Genomic DNA, 19920 nt, shown 5'->3' with positions numbered 1-19920 from the left:
CTAGGGTGGATAAAGCGCTCACACGTTTGTCTAAAAAGGTGGCACTTCCGTCTCCGGATACGGCCGCCCTAAAGGAGCCTGCGGATAGAAAGCAGGAGGCGATCCTGAAGTCTGTATATACACACTCAGGCATTATACTTAGACCAGCTATTGCGTCAGCATGGATGTGCAGTGCTGCCGCTGCATGGTCAGATTCCCTGTCAGAAAATATTGACACCCTAGACAGGGACACTGTTCTCCTAACAATAGAGCATATAAAAGACTCAGTCTTATACATGAGAGATGCACAGAGGGAGATCTGCCGGCTGGCATCTAAAATAAGTGCATTGTCCATTTCTGCTAGGAGAGACTTATGGACTCGGCAGTGGACAGGGGATGCAGATTCCAAAAGGCACATGGAAGTTTTGCCTTATAAGGGTAAGGAGTTATTCGGGGATGGTCTCTCAGACCTAGTTTCCACAGCGACAGCTGGGAAATCAGCATTTTTACCCCAGGTTCCTTCACAGCCTAAAAAAAACGCCGTCTTATCAAGTACAGTCCTTTCGGACCCAGAGAAACAGGCGAGGAAAAGGCGGGTCCTTTCTGTCCAGAGGCAGAGGTAGGGGAAAAAGGCTGCAACAAACAGCAGGTTCCCAGGAGCAAAAGTCCTCCCCCGCTTCTTCCAAGTCCACCGCATGACGGTGGGGCAACACAGGCGGAGCCAGGTACGGTGGGGGGCCGCCTCAAAAATTTCAGCCATCAGTGGGCTCGCTCACAGGTGGATCCCTGGATCTTGCAAGTAGTATCTCAGGAGTACAAACTGGAATTCGAGGCGTCTCCCCCCCGCCGTTTCCTCAAATCTGCCTTGCCAACAACTCCCTCAGGCAGGGAGGCTGTGCTAGAGGCAATTCACAAGCTGTATTCCCAGCAGGTGATAGTCAAGGTGCCCCTACTTCAACAAGGACGGGGTTACTATTCCACACTGTTTGTGGTACCGAAACCGGACGGTTCGGTGAGACCCATTTTAAATTTGAAATCCTTGAACACATACATAAAAAAGTTCAAGTTCAAGATGGAATCGCTCAGGGCGGTTATTGCAAGCCTGGACGAGGGGGATTACATGGTATCCCTTGACATCAAGGATGCTTACCTGCATGTCCCCATTTATCATCCTCACCAGGAGTACCTCAGATTTGCGGTACAAAATTGCCATTACCAATTCCAGACGCTGCCGTTTGGACTGTCCACGGCACCGAGGGTGTTTACCAAGGTAATGGCGGAAATGATGATACTCCTTCGAAAAAAGGGAGTTTTAATTATCCCGTACTTGGACAATCTCCTAATAAAGGCGAGATCCAGGGAGCAGTTGTTGGTAGGAGTAGCACTATCTCAGGAGGTGCTACACCAGCACGGTTGGATTCTGAATATTCCAAAGTCACAGCTGGATCCGACGACACGTCTACTGTTCCTGGGAATGATTTTGGACACAGTCCAGAAAAAAGTGTTTTTCCCGGAGGAGAAAGCCAAGGAGCTGTCATCTCTGGTCAGAGACCTCCTGAAACCAAAACAGGTGTCGGTGCATCACTGCACGCGAGTCCTGGGAAAGATGGTGGCTTCTTACGAAGCAATTCCTTTCGGCAGGTTCCATGCCAGAATCTTCCAGTGGGACCTGTTGGACCAATGGTCCGGATCGCATCTTCAGATGCATCGGCTAATAACCCTGTCTCCAAGAACCAGGGTGTCTCTGCTGTGGTGGCTGCAGAGTGCTCATCTCCTAGAGGGCCGCAGATTCGGCATACAGGACTGGGTCCTGGTAACCACGGATGCCAGCCTTCGAGGCTGGGGGGCAGTCACTCAGGGAAGAAACTTCCAAGGACTATGGTCGAGTCAGGAGACTTCCTTGCACATAAATATTCTAGAACTAAGGGCCATTTACAATGCCCTAAGTCAGGCAAAACCCCTGCTTCAAAACCAGCCGGTACTGATCCAGTCAGACAACATCACGGCGGTCGCCCATGTAAACCGACAGGGCGGCACAAGAAGCAGGACGGCAACGGCAGAAGCCACAAGGATTCTCCGATGGGCGGAAAATCACGTGCTAGCACTGTCAGCAGTGTTCATTCCGGGAGTGGACAACTGGGAAGCAGACTTCCTCAGCAGGCACGACCTCCACCCGGGAGAGTGGGGACTTCATCCAGAAGTCTTCACACTGATTGTAAATCGTTGGGAACGGCCACAGGTGGACATGATGGCGTCCCGCCTAAACAAAAAACTAGAGAGATATTGCGCCAGGTCAAGGGACCCTCAGGCGATAGCGGTGGACGCTCTAGTGACACCGTGGGTGTACCAGTCAGTTTATGTGTTCCCTCCTCTGCCTCTCATACCAAAGGTACTGAGAATAATAAGAAAACGAGGAGTAAGGACAATACTCCTGGTTCCGGATTGGCCAAGAAGAGCTTGGTACCCGGAACTTCAAGAGATGATCTCAGAGGACCCATGGCCTCTGCCGCTCAGACAGGACCTGCTGCAGCAGGGGCCCTGTCTGTTCCAAGACTTACCGCGGCTGCATTTGACGGCATGGCGGTTGAACGCCGGATCCTAAAGGAAAAGGGCATTCCGGAGGATGTCATTCCTACGCTGATTAAAGCCAGGAAAGATGTAACGGTTAAACATTATCACCGCATATGGCGGAAATATGTTGCTTGGTGTGAGGCCAATAAGGCCCCAACAGAGGAATTTCAGCTGGGTCGATTTCTGCACTTCCTACAGGCAGGAGTGACTATGGGCCTAAAATTAGGCTCCATTAAGGTACAGATATCGGCTCTGTCGATTTTTTTCCAAAAAGGAACTAGCTTCACTACCTGAAGTTCAGACATTTGTAAAAGGAGTGCTGCATATTCAGCCCCCCTTTGTGCCTCCAGTGGCACCCTGGGATCTCAACGTGGTGTTGAATTTCCAAAAATCACATTGGTTTGAGCCACTAAAGACCGTGGATCTGTAATATCTCACGTGGAAAGTGGTCATGTTATTGGCCTTGGCTTCGGCCAGGCGTGTATCAGAATTGGCGGCTTTGTCATTTAAAAGCCCTTATCTGATTTTCCATATGGATAGGGCAGAATTGAGGACTCGTCCTCAGTTTCTCCCTAAGGTGGTATCAGCTTTTCACTTGAACCAACCTATTGTAGTGCCTGTGGCTACTAGCGACTTGGAGGACTCCAAGTTGCTGGACGTAGTCAGGGCCTTGAAAATTTATGTTTCCAGGACGGCTGGAGTCAGGAAAACTGACTCGCTCTTTATCCTGTATGCACCCAACAAACTGGGTGCTCCTGCTTCGAAGCAGACTATTGCTCGCTGGATTTGTAGCACAATTCAGCTGGCGCATTCTGCGGCTGGACTGCCGCATCCTAAATCTGTTAAAGCCCATTCTACAAGGAAGGTGGGCTCATCTTGGGCGGCTGCCCGAGGGGTCTCGGCTTTACAACTTTGCCGAGCTGCTACTTGGTCAGGGGCAAACACGTTTGCAAAATTCTACAAATTTGATACCCTGGCTGAGGAGGACCTTGAGTTCTCTCATTCGGTGCTGCAGAGTCATCCGCACTCTCCCGCCCGTTTGGGAGCTTTGGTATAATCCCCATGGTCCTTTCGGAGTTCCCAGCATCCACTAGGACGTTAGAGAAAATAAGATTTTACTCACCGGTAAATCTATTTCTCGTAGTCCGTAGTGGATGCTGGGCGCCCGTCCCAAGTGCGGATTGTCTGCAATACTTGTACATAGTTGTTGTTCACTAAAGGGTTATTGTTATGAGCCATCTGTTGAGAGGCTCAGTTATGTTTCATACTGTTAACTGGATATGGTATCACGTGTTATACGGTGTGATTGGTGTGGCTGGTATGAGTCTTACCCAGGATTCAAAATCCTTCCTTATTGTGTCAGCTCTTCCGGGCACAGTGTCCTAACTGAGGCTTGGAGGAGGGTCATAGTGGGAGGAGCCAGTGCACACCAGGTAGTCTAAAAGCTTTCTTTTAGTTGTGCCCAGACTCCTGCGGAGCCGCTATTCCCCATGGTCCTTTCGGAGTTCCCAGCATCCACTACGGACTACGAGAAATAGATTTACCGGTGAGTAAAATCTTATTATTATTTTCTACATTGGTCACCCTCCCTTTCTAATCACATTGGAATGCAGAATATATATGGAAGTTTGCAAATTTATAGACTTGAGGATAAATTTACTATTCAGTGCTTTTCAATTCTAACGCATCTGCAGCATATTCAGGCCACTAGATTTAAAGAAGCAATAATATTACATACAAAACCAAGCATGCTTTATATTTCATATTATGGCCCCTTTAAAGTCAGTGTCCAAAACCAAGCTGCTTGGAAAAGCGCCATACAGTAAATTTTACCTCTTGAAGTAAACCTGGGTGAATAGCTGCCATGGGAAGACATTTTTATAAATTATACTGAGTTTACTTATTATCTCCGAACATCTGTTATTATTGATAATTGTTTATTTCTGCAGGATGTAGAAGAGAAGATTCTGCAGCTTAGAACAGAACTTAAAAGGTAAATTAGAGACATACAGTAATAAGAAAATTAAGCAAATGGAACTAAATTATAGTAGGGGATGCAGTTATGATCCCGGCGTTCATGAGCCCTACGTCGTGATTCCTACAGCCGACATATTACCGGCGGTTGAAATTATGACACCAGCCCTTAATTCCCACTCGGATTGTGGGTCCACGCCACCAACTGAGTGGCCCAAAGCCACCGGGCCCAACGCACAGCAAGCCCGCAAGGGGACTTGTTGCCTCGCTGCCGGAATACGGGCAGACGGAATGCCGCTGTCGATATACTGACAGTCTGCATCGCGTAAGCAGCTATATTATCCCCATATCTTATAGTAGGGATATATCATACTTGTGGCACCAACCTATGTAATCAGACGTTCCAGTTAAGACAAGGTGATTATTAATACAGGTGGTCTAACCAGTGTTTAAGTAGCACTGGAAGATACTCGTTTCAATGAGGATTTACATCAAGCATATTATGAGACCGGATTCGATTTGAGTGTTGTTATCCAGTATAATACACAATGGGCCTAATTCAGGTTCGATCGCTTCAACGGCAGCAATCGCAGTCTGAAGCCCTGTGCCTAGTGCGCCCGCAGTGAATGCCGGCAGTAGGGCGAGTGCAAAAGAGCCCCTCGCTATGCTATTTATTCTCCCTCTAGGGCTGTCGTGGACACCCCAAGAGAGAAAATAGTTGTCAGTATCCCGGTGCTGGTATGCTTAGCCGGAATATCGAGTGCATCCCCTTTATGGATCATAAATAAGTTAAAGGAAACTGCCTGATACTATGGGGTAAATTTACTATGGTGGGAGATTTTTAGAACTGGTGATGTTGCCCATAGCAACCAATCAGATTATATCTATTATCTGCTAGAAGCAGCTAGATAAATGTTAAATATAATCTGATTGGTTGCCATGGGCAACATCACCAGTTCTAAAAATCTCCCACCTTAGTAAATTTACCCCTATGTTGGTATAATCAGTATTTACAATGTGTTTTCTGTGCAGTCCTCCTCAGGAGAATTTGAGAGAGAACTTCATTCAGGATGTGGGGAGGCTGGAGGTAAAGCTCATGGGCCTCCAGCAGGATTTGGAGGCTGTGAGACAGACCCAGGCTGAAGTTTCCCAGGAAATGGAGACTATTCCTGGACAAATAAAAGAAGCAAAGAATGAAGTGAGTATACTTTTTTTTCTTCCAGGTTCCTTTCTAGAGGTGTTATGTGATCTAGACTTTATGCACTTACAACTTGAGCTGCACAAATTCTACTGTATGAGTTCTCCACATATCCATTACTGTCATTAAAGTACTTTACAGTGGATGAAAAAGGGTGGTAGCCACAGGTTTTAACACTTGGGGTTATGCAGTTAGAGTCCCTTTTTCGCAACCCGTAAATTACCAGGGTTAATGGGCATTAACCCTTAGAATCCGTGATAAATTACCAGACCTATGAGATAGCACAGCCACGGCACCTGAAAACAGGCTGTGTAATGCAGATTTCTTTTCGGGCCTGCAGGCTGCCTTCGGGACTAATTGAATAGCCCAGCTGCTTCTATTAGCACACTGTAAATTACTGCAACTACTTGAATTCACCGCTTAGTATGATTGATTTGTGATGAAAACGTATTTTCTTGTTTTTTACTTTCTTTAAGTAATTTATTCTGGCTTCACATGCACTGATAAACTCATGTGATCAACTCGCTTGTGCTTCCAAAATGACTGCAGTGTGAAGAATTATCTAATCAGTAGATGACTTCTGTGTCTACTTTTCTCATAATTATCATTCTAATGTACATCTCTCTGTCCTCCTTTTTGGGGCTCTGAACTATAGCAATTTAAAACTTTCATTAGGAATAATATTTTCCTGCGAATAAATAATCCTTATTTGGGTGAATTGCGGTAATAAGAAATCTTTAATATCGGGGACACACCACAAAAATGTATAAATATGCCCAAGTGGACAGTGTAGCATAGATGTCTTATGCCCAGTAGGCAAGGCTGACCGTTGGCTGTTGCACATGCATTAGGCATAACCAGCATAGGCTAAATCTGTCTCAGTCTATTTCCAAGCTCACACAGCTCTTTACACTTCCCCAAGATGTGGGCAAAAATATCTGTTCCCTCCTCTTCTCTTCATTTACTGAGGTTTTAGCAGATGACTCCATGCATTTCAGTGTGCTCAGCCAATGGTCACTTTATCCCTTAGCCTGGGCTATAACTAGGTATTGTATGTGCAAGCAGTGCCATCACCCAGGGCACAAGGCCAAGGGGGCAGCGTCAATGCTGTCCCATGACATCAGTATTTTATTTGCAGGGTTACTGTGTCAGGAATCGCCACCAGACGCAGTTCTGTTTCCCTGTGCGCTGGTGCACTTTGCTGCAGAGTTCATGTGTGCTTCCATGCTGTTTCTGCACACCAATCCTAGCTGAGCAGCTATGTTAGTCAGCCACATAGTCATCAGTACATTCTATAACTACATTTTCTAAAGACCGATATTTCTCTATCATCCATAGGGGACGCTGGAGTCTAGTACTATGGGGTATAGATGGGTGATCAAGTGATCCAGCACTTTAAAATCTTTTAATGTGTGTGACTGACTCCTCCTCCTCTATACCCCACCTCAGACCAGTTTTAGAAATGTGCCCGGGAGAGCCAGTCACTTCCTCTGGAGCTCCAGAGATATATCTTTATTTTCTTATTTAATTATTATTTTTCACTTTTAAACTCTACAACAGTCTGGCACTTTGCCCCTGCCAGACAGCTACGGGGGGAGCTGCCGGGGGGGGCTCGGTCATACCCTGCGGGGTTTGGAACCCGAGTCCTCGGCTGCAGAGACATAAGTCCCTTGGTGTCTCAGGTCCACAGGTAGCCCCAAGCAGCCTGCCGCCACCGGCAGCATGGCTGAAAAAATAAGATTTTAAACCTACCGGTAAATCTTTTTCTCGTAGTCCGTAGAGGATGCTGGGGACTCCGTAAGGACCATGGGGATAGACAGGCTCCGCAGGAGAAATGGGCACTTTAAGAAAGAACTTTAGGTATGGGTGTGCACTGGCTCCTCCCTCTATGCCCCTCCTCCAGACCCCAGTCCGAGAAACTGTGCCCAGAGGAGACGGACAGTACGAGGAAAGGATTTTTGTTAATCCAAGGGCAAGATTCATATCAGCCACACCGTTCACACCGTATAACTTGTGATATACTAACCAGTCAACAGTATGAAAACAACATAGCATCAGTCCGAGACCGATGAAACTATAACATAACCCTTTAGTAAGCAAAACTATATACAAGTCTTGCAGAAGTATTCCGCACTTGGGACGGGCGCCCAGCATCCTCTACGGACTACGAGAAAAAGATTTACCGGTAGGTTTAAAATCTTATTTTCTCTTATGTCCTAGAGGATGCTGGGGACTCCGTAAGGACCATGGGGATTATACCAAAGCTCCCAAACGGGTGGGAGAGTGCGGTTGACTCTGCAGCACCGATCGAGCAAACAGGAGGTCCTCCTCAGCCAGGGTATCAAACTTATAGAATTTTGCAAAGGTGTTTGAATCCGACCAAGTAGCAGCTCGGCACAGCTGTGGTGCTGAGACCCCTCGGGCAGCCGCCCAAGAAGAGCCCACCTTCCTAGTGGAATGGGCCTTTACTGATTTTGGTAACGGCAATCCAGCCGTAAAATGAGCCTGCTGAATCGTGTTACAGATCCAGCGAGCAGTAGTCTGCTTTGAAGCAGGAGCGCCAACCTTGTTGGCTGCATACAGGACAAACAGTGCTTCTGTTTTTCTGACTCTAGCCATTCTGGCCACGTAAATTTTCAAAGCCCTGACCACATCAAGGAACTCGGAATCCTCCAAGTCTCGCGTAGCCACAGGCACCACAATAGGTTGGTTCATATGAAAAGATGACACCACCTTAGGCAAAAATTGAGGACGGGTCCACAATTCCGCTCTATCCATATGGAAAACCAGATAGGGGCTTTTATGAGACAAAGCCGCCAATTCCGACACTCGCCTAGCCGAAGCCAAGGCTAACAACATGACCACCTTCCAAGTGAGATATTTTAACTCCACCGTTTTAAGTGGTTCAAACCAGTGCGACTTAAGGAAACTCAACACCACATTAAGGTCCCAAGGCGCCACTGGAGGTACAAAAGGAGGCTGAATATGCAGCACTCCCTTCACAAAAGTCTGAACTTCTGGGAGAGAAGCTAATTCCTTCAGAAAGAAAATGAATAAGGCCGAAATCTGAACCTTAATGGAGCCTAATTTTAGGCCCAAATTCACTCCAGTTTGTAGGAAGTGAAGGAAACGGCCCAGATGGAATTCTTCCGTAGGAGAATTCCTGGCCTCACACCAAGAAACATACTTTCGCCATATACGGTGATAATGTTTAGCTGTCACGTCCTTCCTAGCCTTTATCAGAGTAGGAATGACCTCATCCGGAATGCCCTTTTCCGCTAGGATCTGGCGTTCAACCGCCATGCTGTCAAACGCAGCCGCGGTAAGTCTTGGAACAGACAGGGCCCCTGTTGCAACAGGTCCTGCCTTAGAGGAAGAGGCCACGGATCTTCTGTGAGCATCTCCTGCAGATCCGGATACCATGCCCTTCGCGGCCAATCTGGAACAATGAGAATTGTCTGTACTCCTCCTTTTTCTTATTATTCTCAACACCTTTTGGGATGAGAGGAAGAGGAGGAAATACATAAACCGACTGGAACACCCACGGCGTCACTAGGGCGTCCACCGCTACCGCCTGAGGGTCTCTTGACCTGGCGCAATACCTCTGTAGCTTTTTGTTGAGGCGGGACGCCATCATGTCTATCTGGGGCAGTCCCCTCTGACTTGCAATCTGTGCGAAGACTTCCCGATGAAGTCCCTACTCTCCTGGATGCAGGTCGTGCCTGCTGAGGAAGTCAGCTTCCCAGTTGTCCACTCCCGAAATGAACACTGCTGACAGTGCGCTTACATGATTTTCCGCCCTGCGAAGAATCCTGGTGGCTTCCGCCATTGCCACTCTGCTCCTTGTGCCGCCTTGGCGGTTTACATGAGCCACTGCGGTGATGTTGTCTGACTGAATCAGAACTGGTAGGTCGCGAAGTAAGGTCTCCGCTTGACGAAGGGCGCTGTATATGGCTCTCGGCTCCAGGACGTTGATGTAAAGACAAGTCTCTTGACTTGTCCAAAGTCCTTGGAAGTTTCTTCCCTGTGTGACTGCTCCCCAACCTCGTAGGCTCGCGTCCGTGGTCACCCAGTCCTGAATGCCGAACCTGCGGCCCTTTAGAAGGTGAGCACTCTGTAGCCACCACAGGAGAGATACCCTGGCCCTGGGGGACAGGGCGATCAACTGATGAATCTGTACATGTGACCCGGACCACGTGTCCAGTAGGTCCTCGCATGGAACCTGCCGAAGGGAATGGCCTCGTACGATGCCACCATCTTTCCCAGGACTCGAGTGCAGTGATGCACTGACACCTGTTTTGGCTTCAATAGGTTCCTGACCAGGGTCATGAGTTCCTGAGCCTTTTCTATCGGAAGATAAACCCTTTTCTGGTCCGTATCCAGAATCATGCCCAAGAAGGTCAGACGAGTCGTAGGAACCAACTGCGACTTCGAGATATTGAGAATCCAGCCGTGTTGCTGTAACACTTTCAGTGAAAGTGACACGCTGCTCAGCAACTGCTCTCTTGATCTCGCTTTTATGAGGAGATCGTCCAAGTACGGGATAATTGTGACACCCCGCTTGCGCAGGAGCGCCATCATTTCCGCCATTACCTTGGTGAAAATCCTCGGGGCCGTGGAAAGCCCAAACGGCAACGTCTGAAATTGGTAATGACAATCCTGTACCGCAAATCTCAGGTACGCCTGATGAGGTGGATATATGGGAACATGAAGGTATGCATCCTTTATGTCCAGGGATACCATAAAATCCCCCCCTTCCAGGCTGGCGATGACCGCTCTGAGCGATTCCATTTTGAACTTGAACCTTTTCAAGTATAGGTTCAGGGATTTTAAATTTAAAATGGGTCTGACCGAACCGTCCGGTTTCGGGACTACAAACAGGGTTGAGTAATATCCCCTCCCTTGTTGAAGTAGGGGAACCTTGACCACCACCTGTTGAAGATACAATTTGTGAATTGCATTTAACACTAACTCCCTTTCTGGGGGAGAAGCCGGCAGGGCTGATTTGAAAAACCGGCGAGGAGGCACCTCTTCGAATTCTAGTTTGTAACCCTGAGAAACAATTTCTATTGCCCAGGGATCCACCTGTGAGTGAACCCAGATGTGGCTGAAAAGTCGAAGACGTGCCCCCACTGGGGCGGACTCCCTTAGCGGAGCCCCAGCGTCATGCGGTGGATTTTGTAGAGGCCGGGGAGGACTTCTGTTCCTGGGAAGGGATCAGTACTAAATGCCGCCGGCTGGAATCCCGGCGGTCGAAATACCGACGCCGGAATCCAGACCACACAATCCCGACAGGGGTGGCGAGTGGAACGCAGCCCCTTGCGGGCTCGCCTTGCTCGCCACGCTGCGGGCACGGTGCCTCGCTACGCTCGGCACACTATTATATTCTCCCTCTATGAGTGTCGTGGACACCCACGGAGGGAGAATATGTCGGGATTGTGGCGGTCGGGATTCCGGCGTCGGTATTTCGACCGCCGGGATTCCGGCCGGCGGCATCTTGACCGCATCCCTCTGGGAACTAGCTGTGTTGTGCAGCTTCTTCCCTCTGCCCTTACCTCTGGCAAGAAAGGACGCACCTCGTACTTTCTTGTTTCTCTGTGACCGAAAGGACTGCATTTGATAATGTGGCGCTTTCTTAGGCTGTGAGGGACTATAAGACAAAAAATTGGATTTACCAGCTGTAGCTGTGGAGACCAGGTCCGAGAGACGTTCTCCAAACAATTCCTCACCCTTGTAAGGTTAAACCTCCACATGCCGTTTTGAGTCGGCATCACCTGTCCATTGCCGGGTCCATAGGACTCGTCTAGCAGAAATCGACATAGCGTTGACTCTAGAACCCAGTAAACCAATGTCTCTTTGAGCATCTCTCATATATGACTGCATCTTTTATATGTCCTAGGGTCAATAAGATGGTATCCTTATCCAGGGTCTCAATCTCCGGGTATCTGTCCACGCTGCTAGAGCGCTACAAACCCAAGCCGACGCAATAGCTGGTCTGAGTAAAGTACCAGAATGTGTGTAAATGGACTTCAAAATAACCTCCTGCTTGCGATCCGCAGGATCCCTTAGGGTAGCCGTATCTTGGGATGGCAGCGCTACCTTTTTGGATAAGCGTGTCAACGCTTTGTCCACCCTAGGGGAGGATTCCCACCGTATCCTGTCCTTTGCCGGGAAAGGATACGCCATAAGAATCCTTTTGGGAATCTGCAGTTTTTTGTCTGGAGATTCCCACGCTTTTTCACACAACTCGTTCAGCTCATGAGAAGGGGGAAAGGTTACCTCAGGTTTCTTTACCTTATACATGTGTACCCTCGTGTCAGGGACAGGGGGTTCCTCTGTGATATGCAAAACATCTTTTATTGCAATAATCATATATCGAATACATTTAGCCAATTTTGGCTGCAACTTTGCATCATCGTAGTCGACACTGGAGTCAGAATCCGTGTCGGTATCAGTGTCTACTATTTGGGATAGTGGGCGCTTTTGAGACCCCGAATGTCCGTGCGACATAGGGGCAGACATGGGTTGACTCCCTGGCTGTTCCCTAGCCTCAGCTTTGTCTAATCTTTTGTGCAATAAATTCACATTAGCACTTAAAACATTCCACATATTCATCCAGTCAGGTGTCGGCGTTGTCGACGGAGACACCACATTCATTTGCTCCACCTCCTCCCTAGGAGAGCCTTCTACCTCAGACATGTCGACACACGCGTACCGACATACCACACACACAGGGAATCCTCTTATCTGAAGACAGTTCCCCCACAAGGCCCTTTGGAGAGACAGAGAGAGAGTATGCCAGCACACACCCAGCGCCAATGACCCAGGAAAAAACACACAATATGTTTACCCAGATAGCGCTGTAATCTGTATATTGCGCCAATTATGTGCCCCTCCCCCTTTCTTTAAAACCCTCTTTCACCATGGATAAGTAGGGGAGAGTCCGGGGAGCTTACTCTCAGCGCTGTGCTGTGGAGAAAATGGCGCTGGTGAGTGCTGAGGAAGAAGCCCCGCCCCCTCGGCTGCAGGCTTCTGTCCCGCTCAAATATTGAAAAACCTGGCTGGGGCTCTTTATATATACAGTGCCCAGCTGAATATATACACATTTGCCAGAAAAAGAGGTTTTATTGCTGCCCAGGGCGCCCCCCCCTGCGCCCTGCACCCTTACAGTGACTGCCGTTTGTGTGTGCTGTGTAGGAGCAATGGCGCACAGCTTTACTGCTGTGCGTTACCTCAGTGAAGATCTGAAGTCTTCTGCCGCCTCTGAAGTCTTCTTTCTTTTCATACTCACCCGGCTTCTATCTTCTGGCTCTGCGAGGAGGACGGCGGCGCGGCTCTGGGCCGGACGGCGAGGGTGAGACCTGCGTACCGATCCCTCTGGAGCTAATGGTGTCCAGTAGCCTAAGAAACAGAGCCTAACATTAAAGCAGGTCTGTTTCTCTCTCCTCAGTCCCTCGATGCAGGGAGTCTGTTGCCAGCAGGCTCCCTGAAAATAAAAAACCTAACAAATATACTTTCTTTCAGGAAACTCAGGAGAGCTCCCTGTAATGCACCCAGTCTCCTCTGGGCACAGTAGTAAACTGGGGTCTGGAGGAGGGGCATAGAGGGAGGAGCCAGTGCACACCCATACCTAAAGTTCTTTCTTAAAGTGCCCATGTCTGCTGCGGAGCCCGTCTATCCCCATGGTCCTTACGAAGTCCCCAGCATCCTCTAGGACGTAAGAGAAATGAAGCTGGGTATGTATAGCCCGGGACCCCGCTAGGAAGGTTTCCCGTGTCAGCTGGCGGCTATTACACATATACGCAGAGGAGAATAGGCACTGCTATGTGCTCTGTTTCCCCTCCGCAGCGGCGGGAAAACCTACCGTTTCTGAAGGCTTTGTGGTATGTAAAGGTCTTAGCCGCACACTGCTACTATATCAGAAGAGGACTGGTAATCCAGCTTTTATGGCCCACGCATCAGCGCAGCTCATGGCTGAGGCACTACACAAAAGGGGGCTTGCTGACAAAACATGGCCCCAGCAGCGTTTGACAGTGAGCGGTGGTAGCACTGGCAGGTTAAACGAGAACGGATGCGACAGGTCTCTTTGTCGCACTCCGCTTGGACAAGCCGCTGTTGTATACTAGGGCGGCTGGTAAGGAGCCACAACGGAGCAGGGATGACGGTGGCCATCTCAGAGACATCAGCAGTAACAGCGCCGGAGCCCGCAGCCGATCGCTCAGATAGGCACAGCGGTTAGCCGGGTGCGGCAGACAACCTGTCCCCATTACATGAGCTCCGTCCGCCTCTAGCTGAAGGGTGCCATTCGCTGCGGGAGGGGGGGTAGGGGAATATACTGACAGTCGAAATCCCCAAATTAACGCTGGTGACCATTACATGGAATATAATAATAATAATAATAATAATAATAATAATTTTATTTATATAGCGCTTTTTTTCCAACAGGACTCAAGGTGCTTTACAGACATCAAAAACAATGCGCATAATACAGAGGATCTAAGTAATACAGCAATAGATAAGCAACACAGACCTGAAAGAAAATCTTAAGCACACGGAAAGCATAATGCATGATTGGTGTAGGCATTTTGGGTAATAACTTCCAAGGGTTGTGTATTCCACCCTCACAAGGTACCAGGTCCGGCAGCCTCACAACAGTCTACCCCTAGAAGAGATGACACAAAATAGGGGTGATTGCAGAGCCCTAAAGTTCATAGTAGGGTTCCAACAAAACCACCAGGTCTATGTATTTTTCATCCTATCCATAAGCGTACCAGATGAGGCAGCCATGTTGTGCGCACTTCGAAGGTTACACTGTGGGAGGTGAGCCATCCAAGAGCCCAGTGCATATATAGGAAAACTGGTACTTATATAGTAGTATGATGTACCCTGTATGTAGGGCGCAATGGCAGGGTGTGCAATCAGTGGAGGTAAACATTACAGGAAAAGCACACAGTGGGGTGGAAGAAAAACAAAACCAAATGGGGGGAAAAACATTTGCAGGTAACCAGTGGCAGAAGGAAAATTGGGATAACATTATTTCTCTGACGTCCTAAGTGGATGCTGGGACTCCGTAAGGACCATGGGGAATAGCGGCTCCGCAGGAGACTGGGCACAACTAAAGAAAGCTTTAGGACTACCTGGTGTGCACTGGCTCCTCCCTCTATGACCCTCCTCCAGACCTCAGTTAGAATCTTGTGCCCGGCTGAGCTGGATGCACACTAGGGGCTCTCCTGAGCTTCTAGAAAAAGAAAGTTTATTTTAGGTTTTTTATTTTCAGTGAGATCTGCTGGCAACAGACTCACTGCTACGAGGGACTAAGGGGAGAGAAGCGAACCTACCTGCTTGCAGCTAGCTTGGGCTTCTAGGCTACTGGACACCATTAGCTCCAGAGGGATCGAACACAGGGCCCGACCTCGATCGTCCGGTCCCGGAGCCGCGCCGCCGTCCCCCTTACAGAGCCAGAAGCAAGAAGACAGTCCTGGAAATCGGCGGCAGAAGACTTCGGTCTTCATCAAGGTAGCGCACAGCACTGCAGCTGTGCGCCATTGCTTCCCATGCACACCTCACACTCCGGTCACTGATGGGTGCAGGGCGCTGGGGGGGGGCGCCCTGGGCTGCAATATTAAGTACCTTGGCTGGCAAAACTACACATAATATAGTCATAGAGACTATATATGTGTAAAATCCCCTGCCAGATATACCTACAAAAAAGCGGGAGAAGTCCGCCGGAAAAGGGGCGGGGCTATCTCCCTCAGCACACTGGCGCCATTTTCCCTCACAGCTCCGCTGGAAGGATCGCTCCCAGGCTCTCCCCTGCAGTTTCCAGACTACATAGGGTAAAAAAGAGAGGGGGGGCACTAAATTTAGGCGCAATATTGTGTATACAAGCAGCTATTGGGAAAATCACTCAGTTACAGTGTTAATCCCTGTGTTATATAGCGCTCTGGTGTGTGCTGGCATACTCTCTCTCTGTCTCCCCAAAGGGCTTTGTGGGGTCCTGTCCTCAGTCAGAGCATTCCCTGTGTGTGTGCGGTGTGTCGGTACGGCTGTGTCGACATGTTTGATGAGGAGGCTTATGTGGAGGCGGAGCAGTTGCCGATAAATGTGATGTCACCCCCTGCGGGGCCGACACCTGAGTGGATGGACTTGTGGAAGGAATTACGTGAAAGTGTCAACTCCTTACATAAAAGGTTTGACGACATAGCAGATGTAGGACAGCCGGCTTCTCAGCTCGTGCCTGCCCAACTGTCTCAAAAGCCATCAGGGGCTCTAAAACGCCCGCTACCTCAGATGGCAGACACAGATGTCGACACGGATACTGAATCCAGTGTCGACGACGATGAGACTAATGTAACTTCCAATAGGGCCACACGTTACATGATTGAGGCAATGAAAAATGTGTTGCACATTTCTGATGTTACCCCAGGTACCACAAAAAAGGGTATTATGTTTGGGGAGAAAAAACTACCAGTGGTTTTTCCCCCATCTGAGGAATTTAATGAAGTGTGTGAAGAAGCGTGGGCTTCCCCCGATAAGAAACTGGTAATTTCTAAAAGGTTACTAATGGCGTACCCTTTCCCGCCAGAGGATAGGTCACGTTGGGAAACATCCCCTAGGGTGGATAAAGCGCTCACACGCCTGTCAAAGAAGGTGGCACTACCATCTCCGGATACGGCCGCCCTAAAGGAGCCTGCTGATAGGAAGCAGGAGGCTATCCTGAAGTCTGTGTATACACACTCAGGCATTATATTGAGACCGGCTATTGCTTCAGCATGGATGTGCAGTGCTGCAGCTGCGTGGTCAGATTCCCTGTCAGAAAATATTGATACCCTAGACAGGGACACTATATTGCTAACCGCAGAGCATATAAAAGACGCAGTCTTATACATGAGAGATGCACAGAGGGATATTTGCCGGCTGGCATCTAAAATAAGTGCAATGTCCATTTCTGCCAGGAGAGGATTATGGACTCGGCAGTGGACAGGTGATGCAGATTCTAAAAGGCACATGGAAGTTTTGCCTTATAAAGGTGAGGAGTTGTTTGGGGATGGTCTCTCGGACCTCGTTTCCACAGCCACAGCTGGGAAGTCAGCATTTTTACCCCATGTTCCCTCACAGCCAAAGAAAGCACCGTATTATCAGGTACAGTCCTTTCGGCCCCAGAAAGGCAAGCGGGTTAAAGGCGCGTCCTTTCTACCCAGAGGCAGAGGTAGAGGGAAAAAGCTGCAGCATACAGCCAGTTCCCAGGAGCAAAAGTCCTCCCCCCGCTTCCTCCAAGTCCACCGCATGACGCTGGGGCTCCACAGGCGGAGCCAGGTACGGTGGGGGCCCGTCTCAAAAACTTCAGCAATCAGTGGGCTTGCTCACGGGTGGATCCCTGGATCCTTCAAGTGGTATCTCAGTGGTACAAGCTGGAATTCAAGACGTCTCCCCCCTGCCGTTGCCTCAAATCTGCCTTGCCAACAACTCCCTCAGGCAGGGAGGCAGTGCTAGAGGCAATTCACAAGCTGTATTCCCAGCAGGTGATAGTCAAGGTGCCCCTCCTTCAACAAGGACGGGGTTACTATTCCACAATGTTTGTGGTACCGAAACCGGACTGTTCGGTGAGACCCATTTTAAATTTGAAATTCTTGAACACTTATATAAAAAAATTCAAGTTCAAGATGGAATCGCTCAGGGCGGTTATTTCAAGCCTGGACGAGGGGGATTACATGGTATAACTGGACATCAAGGATGCTTACCTGCATGTCCCCATTTACCATCCTCACCAGGAGTACCTCAGATTTGTGGTACAGGATTGTCATTACCAATTCCAGGCGTTGCCGTTTGGTCTGTCCACGGCACCGAGGGTATTTACCAAGGTAATGGCCGAAATGATGATACTCCTTCGAAAAAAGGGAGTTTTAATTATCCCATACTTGGACGATCTCCTGATAAAGGCGAGGTCCAGGGAGCAGTTGTTGGTCGGGGTAGCACTATCTCGGGAGGTGCTACAACAGCACGGTTGGATTCTAAATATTCCAAAGTCACAGCTGGTCCCTACGACACGTCTACTGTTCCTGGGGATGGTTCTGGACACAGAACAGAAAAAAGTGTTTCTCCCGGAGGAGAAAGCCAAGGAGCTGTCATCTCTAGTCAGAGGCCTCCTGAAACCAAAACAGGTGTCGGTGCATCACTGCACGCGAGTCCTGGGAAAAATGGTAGCTTCCTATGAAGCAATTCCATTCGGCAGGTTCCATGCAAGGACTTTTCAGTGGGACCTGTTGGACAAGTGGTCTGGATCGCATCTTCAGATGCATCGGCTGATAACCCTGTCTCCAAGGACCAGGGTGTCTCTGCTGTGGTGGCTGCAAAGTGCTCATCTTCAAGAGGGCCGCAGATTCGGCATACAGGACTGGGTCCTGGTGACCACGGATGCCAGCCTTCGAGGCTGGGGGGCAGTCACTCAGGGAAGAAACTTCCAAGGACTATGGTCGAGACAGGAGACTTCCCTACACATAAATATTCTGGAACTGAGGGCCATTTACAATGCCCTAAGTCAGGCAAAACCCCTGCTTCAAAACCAGCCGGTACTGATCCAGTCAGACAACATCACGGCAGTCGCCCATGTAAACCGACAGGGCGGCACAAGAAGGAGGACGGCGATGGCAGAAGCCACAAGGATTCTCCGATGGGCAGAAAATCATGTGTTGGCACTGTCAGCAGTGTTCATTCCGGGAGTGGACAACTGGGAAGCAGACTTCCTCAGCAGGCACGACCTCCACCCGGGAGAGTGGGGACTTCATCCAGAAGTCTTCCAACTGATTGTAAACAGTTGGGAAAGGCCACAGGTGGACATGATGGCGTCCCGCCTAAACAAAAAGCTAGAAAGATATTGTGCCAGGTCAAGAGACCCTCAGGCGATAACTGTGGACGCTCTAGTGACACCGTGGGTGTACCGGTCGGTTTATGTGTTCCCTCCTCTTCCTCTCATACCCAAGGTACTGAGGATAATAAGGAGAAGAGGAGTAAGAACTATACTCATTGTTCCGGATTGGCCAAGAAGAGCTTGGTACCCGGAACTTCAAGAAATGATCTCAGAGGACCCATGGCCTCTGCCGCTCAGACAGGACCTGCTGCAGCAGGGGCCCTGTCTGTTCCAAGACTTACCGTGGCTGCGTTTGACGGCATGGCGGTTGAACACCGGATCCTGAAGGAAAAGGGCATTCCGGAGGAAGTCATTCCTACGCTGATTAAAGCTAGGAAAGAAGTGACCGCAAACCATTATCACCGCATTTGGTGAAAATATGTTGCGTGGTGTGAGGCCAGGAAGGCCCCAACGGAGGAATTTCAGCTGGGCCGTTTTCTGCACTTCCTACAGTCAGGGGTGACTATGGGCCTAAAATTGGGTTCCATTAAGGTCCAGATTTCGGCTCTATCGATTTTCTTTCAGAGAGAACTGGCTTCACTACCTGAAGTTCAGACTTTTGTTAAGGGAGTGCTGCATATTCAGCCCCCTTTTGTGCCTCCAGTGGCACCTTGGGATCTCAACGTGGTGTTGGATTTCCTAAAGTCACATTGGTTTGAGCCTCTTAAAACCGTGGAATTGAAATATCTCACGTGGAAAGTGGTCATGCTGTTGGCCTTGGCTTCGGCCAGGCGTGTGTCAGAATTGGCGGCTTTGTCATGTAAAAGCCCTTATCTGATTTTCCATATGGATAGGGCAGAATTGAGGACTCGTCCCCAGTTTCTCCCTAAGGTGGTATCAGCCTTTCATTTGAACCAACCTATCGTGGTGCCTGCGGCTACGAAAGACTTGGAGGCTTCCAAGTTGTTGGACGTAGTCAGGGCCCTGAAAATTTATGTTTCCAGGACGGCTAGTGTCAGGAACACTGACTCGCTATTTATCCTGTATGCACCCAACAAGCTGGGTGCTCCTGCTTCAAAGCAGACTATTGCTCGCTGGATCTGTAGTACGATTCAGCTTGCACATTCTGCGGCTGGACTGCCGCATCCTAAATCAGTGAAAGCCCATACCACGAGGAAGGTGGGCTCTTCTTGGGCGGCTGCCCGAGGGGTCTCGGCTTTACAACTTTGCCGAGCAGCTACTTGGTCGGGGACAAACACATTTGCTAAATTCTACAAGTTTGACGCCCTGGCTGAGGAGGACCTAGAGTTTGCCCATTCGGTGCTGCAGAGTCATCTGCACTCTCCCGCCC

General features: G+C 49.3%; 1 protein-coding gene across 2 annotated transcripts in view; it reads left to right on the top strand.

Annotated features, from left to right (window-relative positions):
- Positions 1-19920, top strand: part of SUN2 (Sad1 and UNC84 domain containing 2) — a 266430-nt gene that overhangs the window by 194515 nt on the left and 51995 nt on the right. For both annotated transcript variants that reach the window (XM_063940485.1, XM_063940484.1), the window contains exons 11-12: positions 4500-4543; positions 5557-5722. In XM_063940485.1, the coding sequence (XP_063796555.1) occupies positions 4500-4543; positions 5557-5722 (210 nt within the window). The remainder of the gene's footprint in view (positions 1-4499; positions 4544-5556; positions 5723-19920) is intronic.

The sequence above is a fragment of the Pseudophryne corroboree genome, chromosome 9 (assembly GCF_028390025.1).
Source record: "Pseudophryne corroboree isolate aPseCor3 chromosome 9, aPseCor3.hap2, whole genome shotgun sequence".
Lineage (NCBI taxonomy): Eukaryota > Metazoa > Chordata > Amphibia > Anura > Myobatrachidae > Pseudophryne > Pseudophryne corroboree.
Note: the sequence above shows the minus strand (reverse complement) of the source record. Positions and strands in the feature narration are given on the sequence as shown.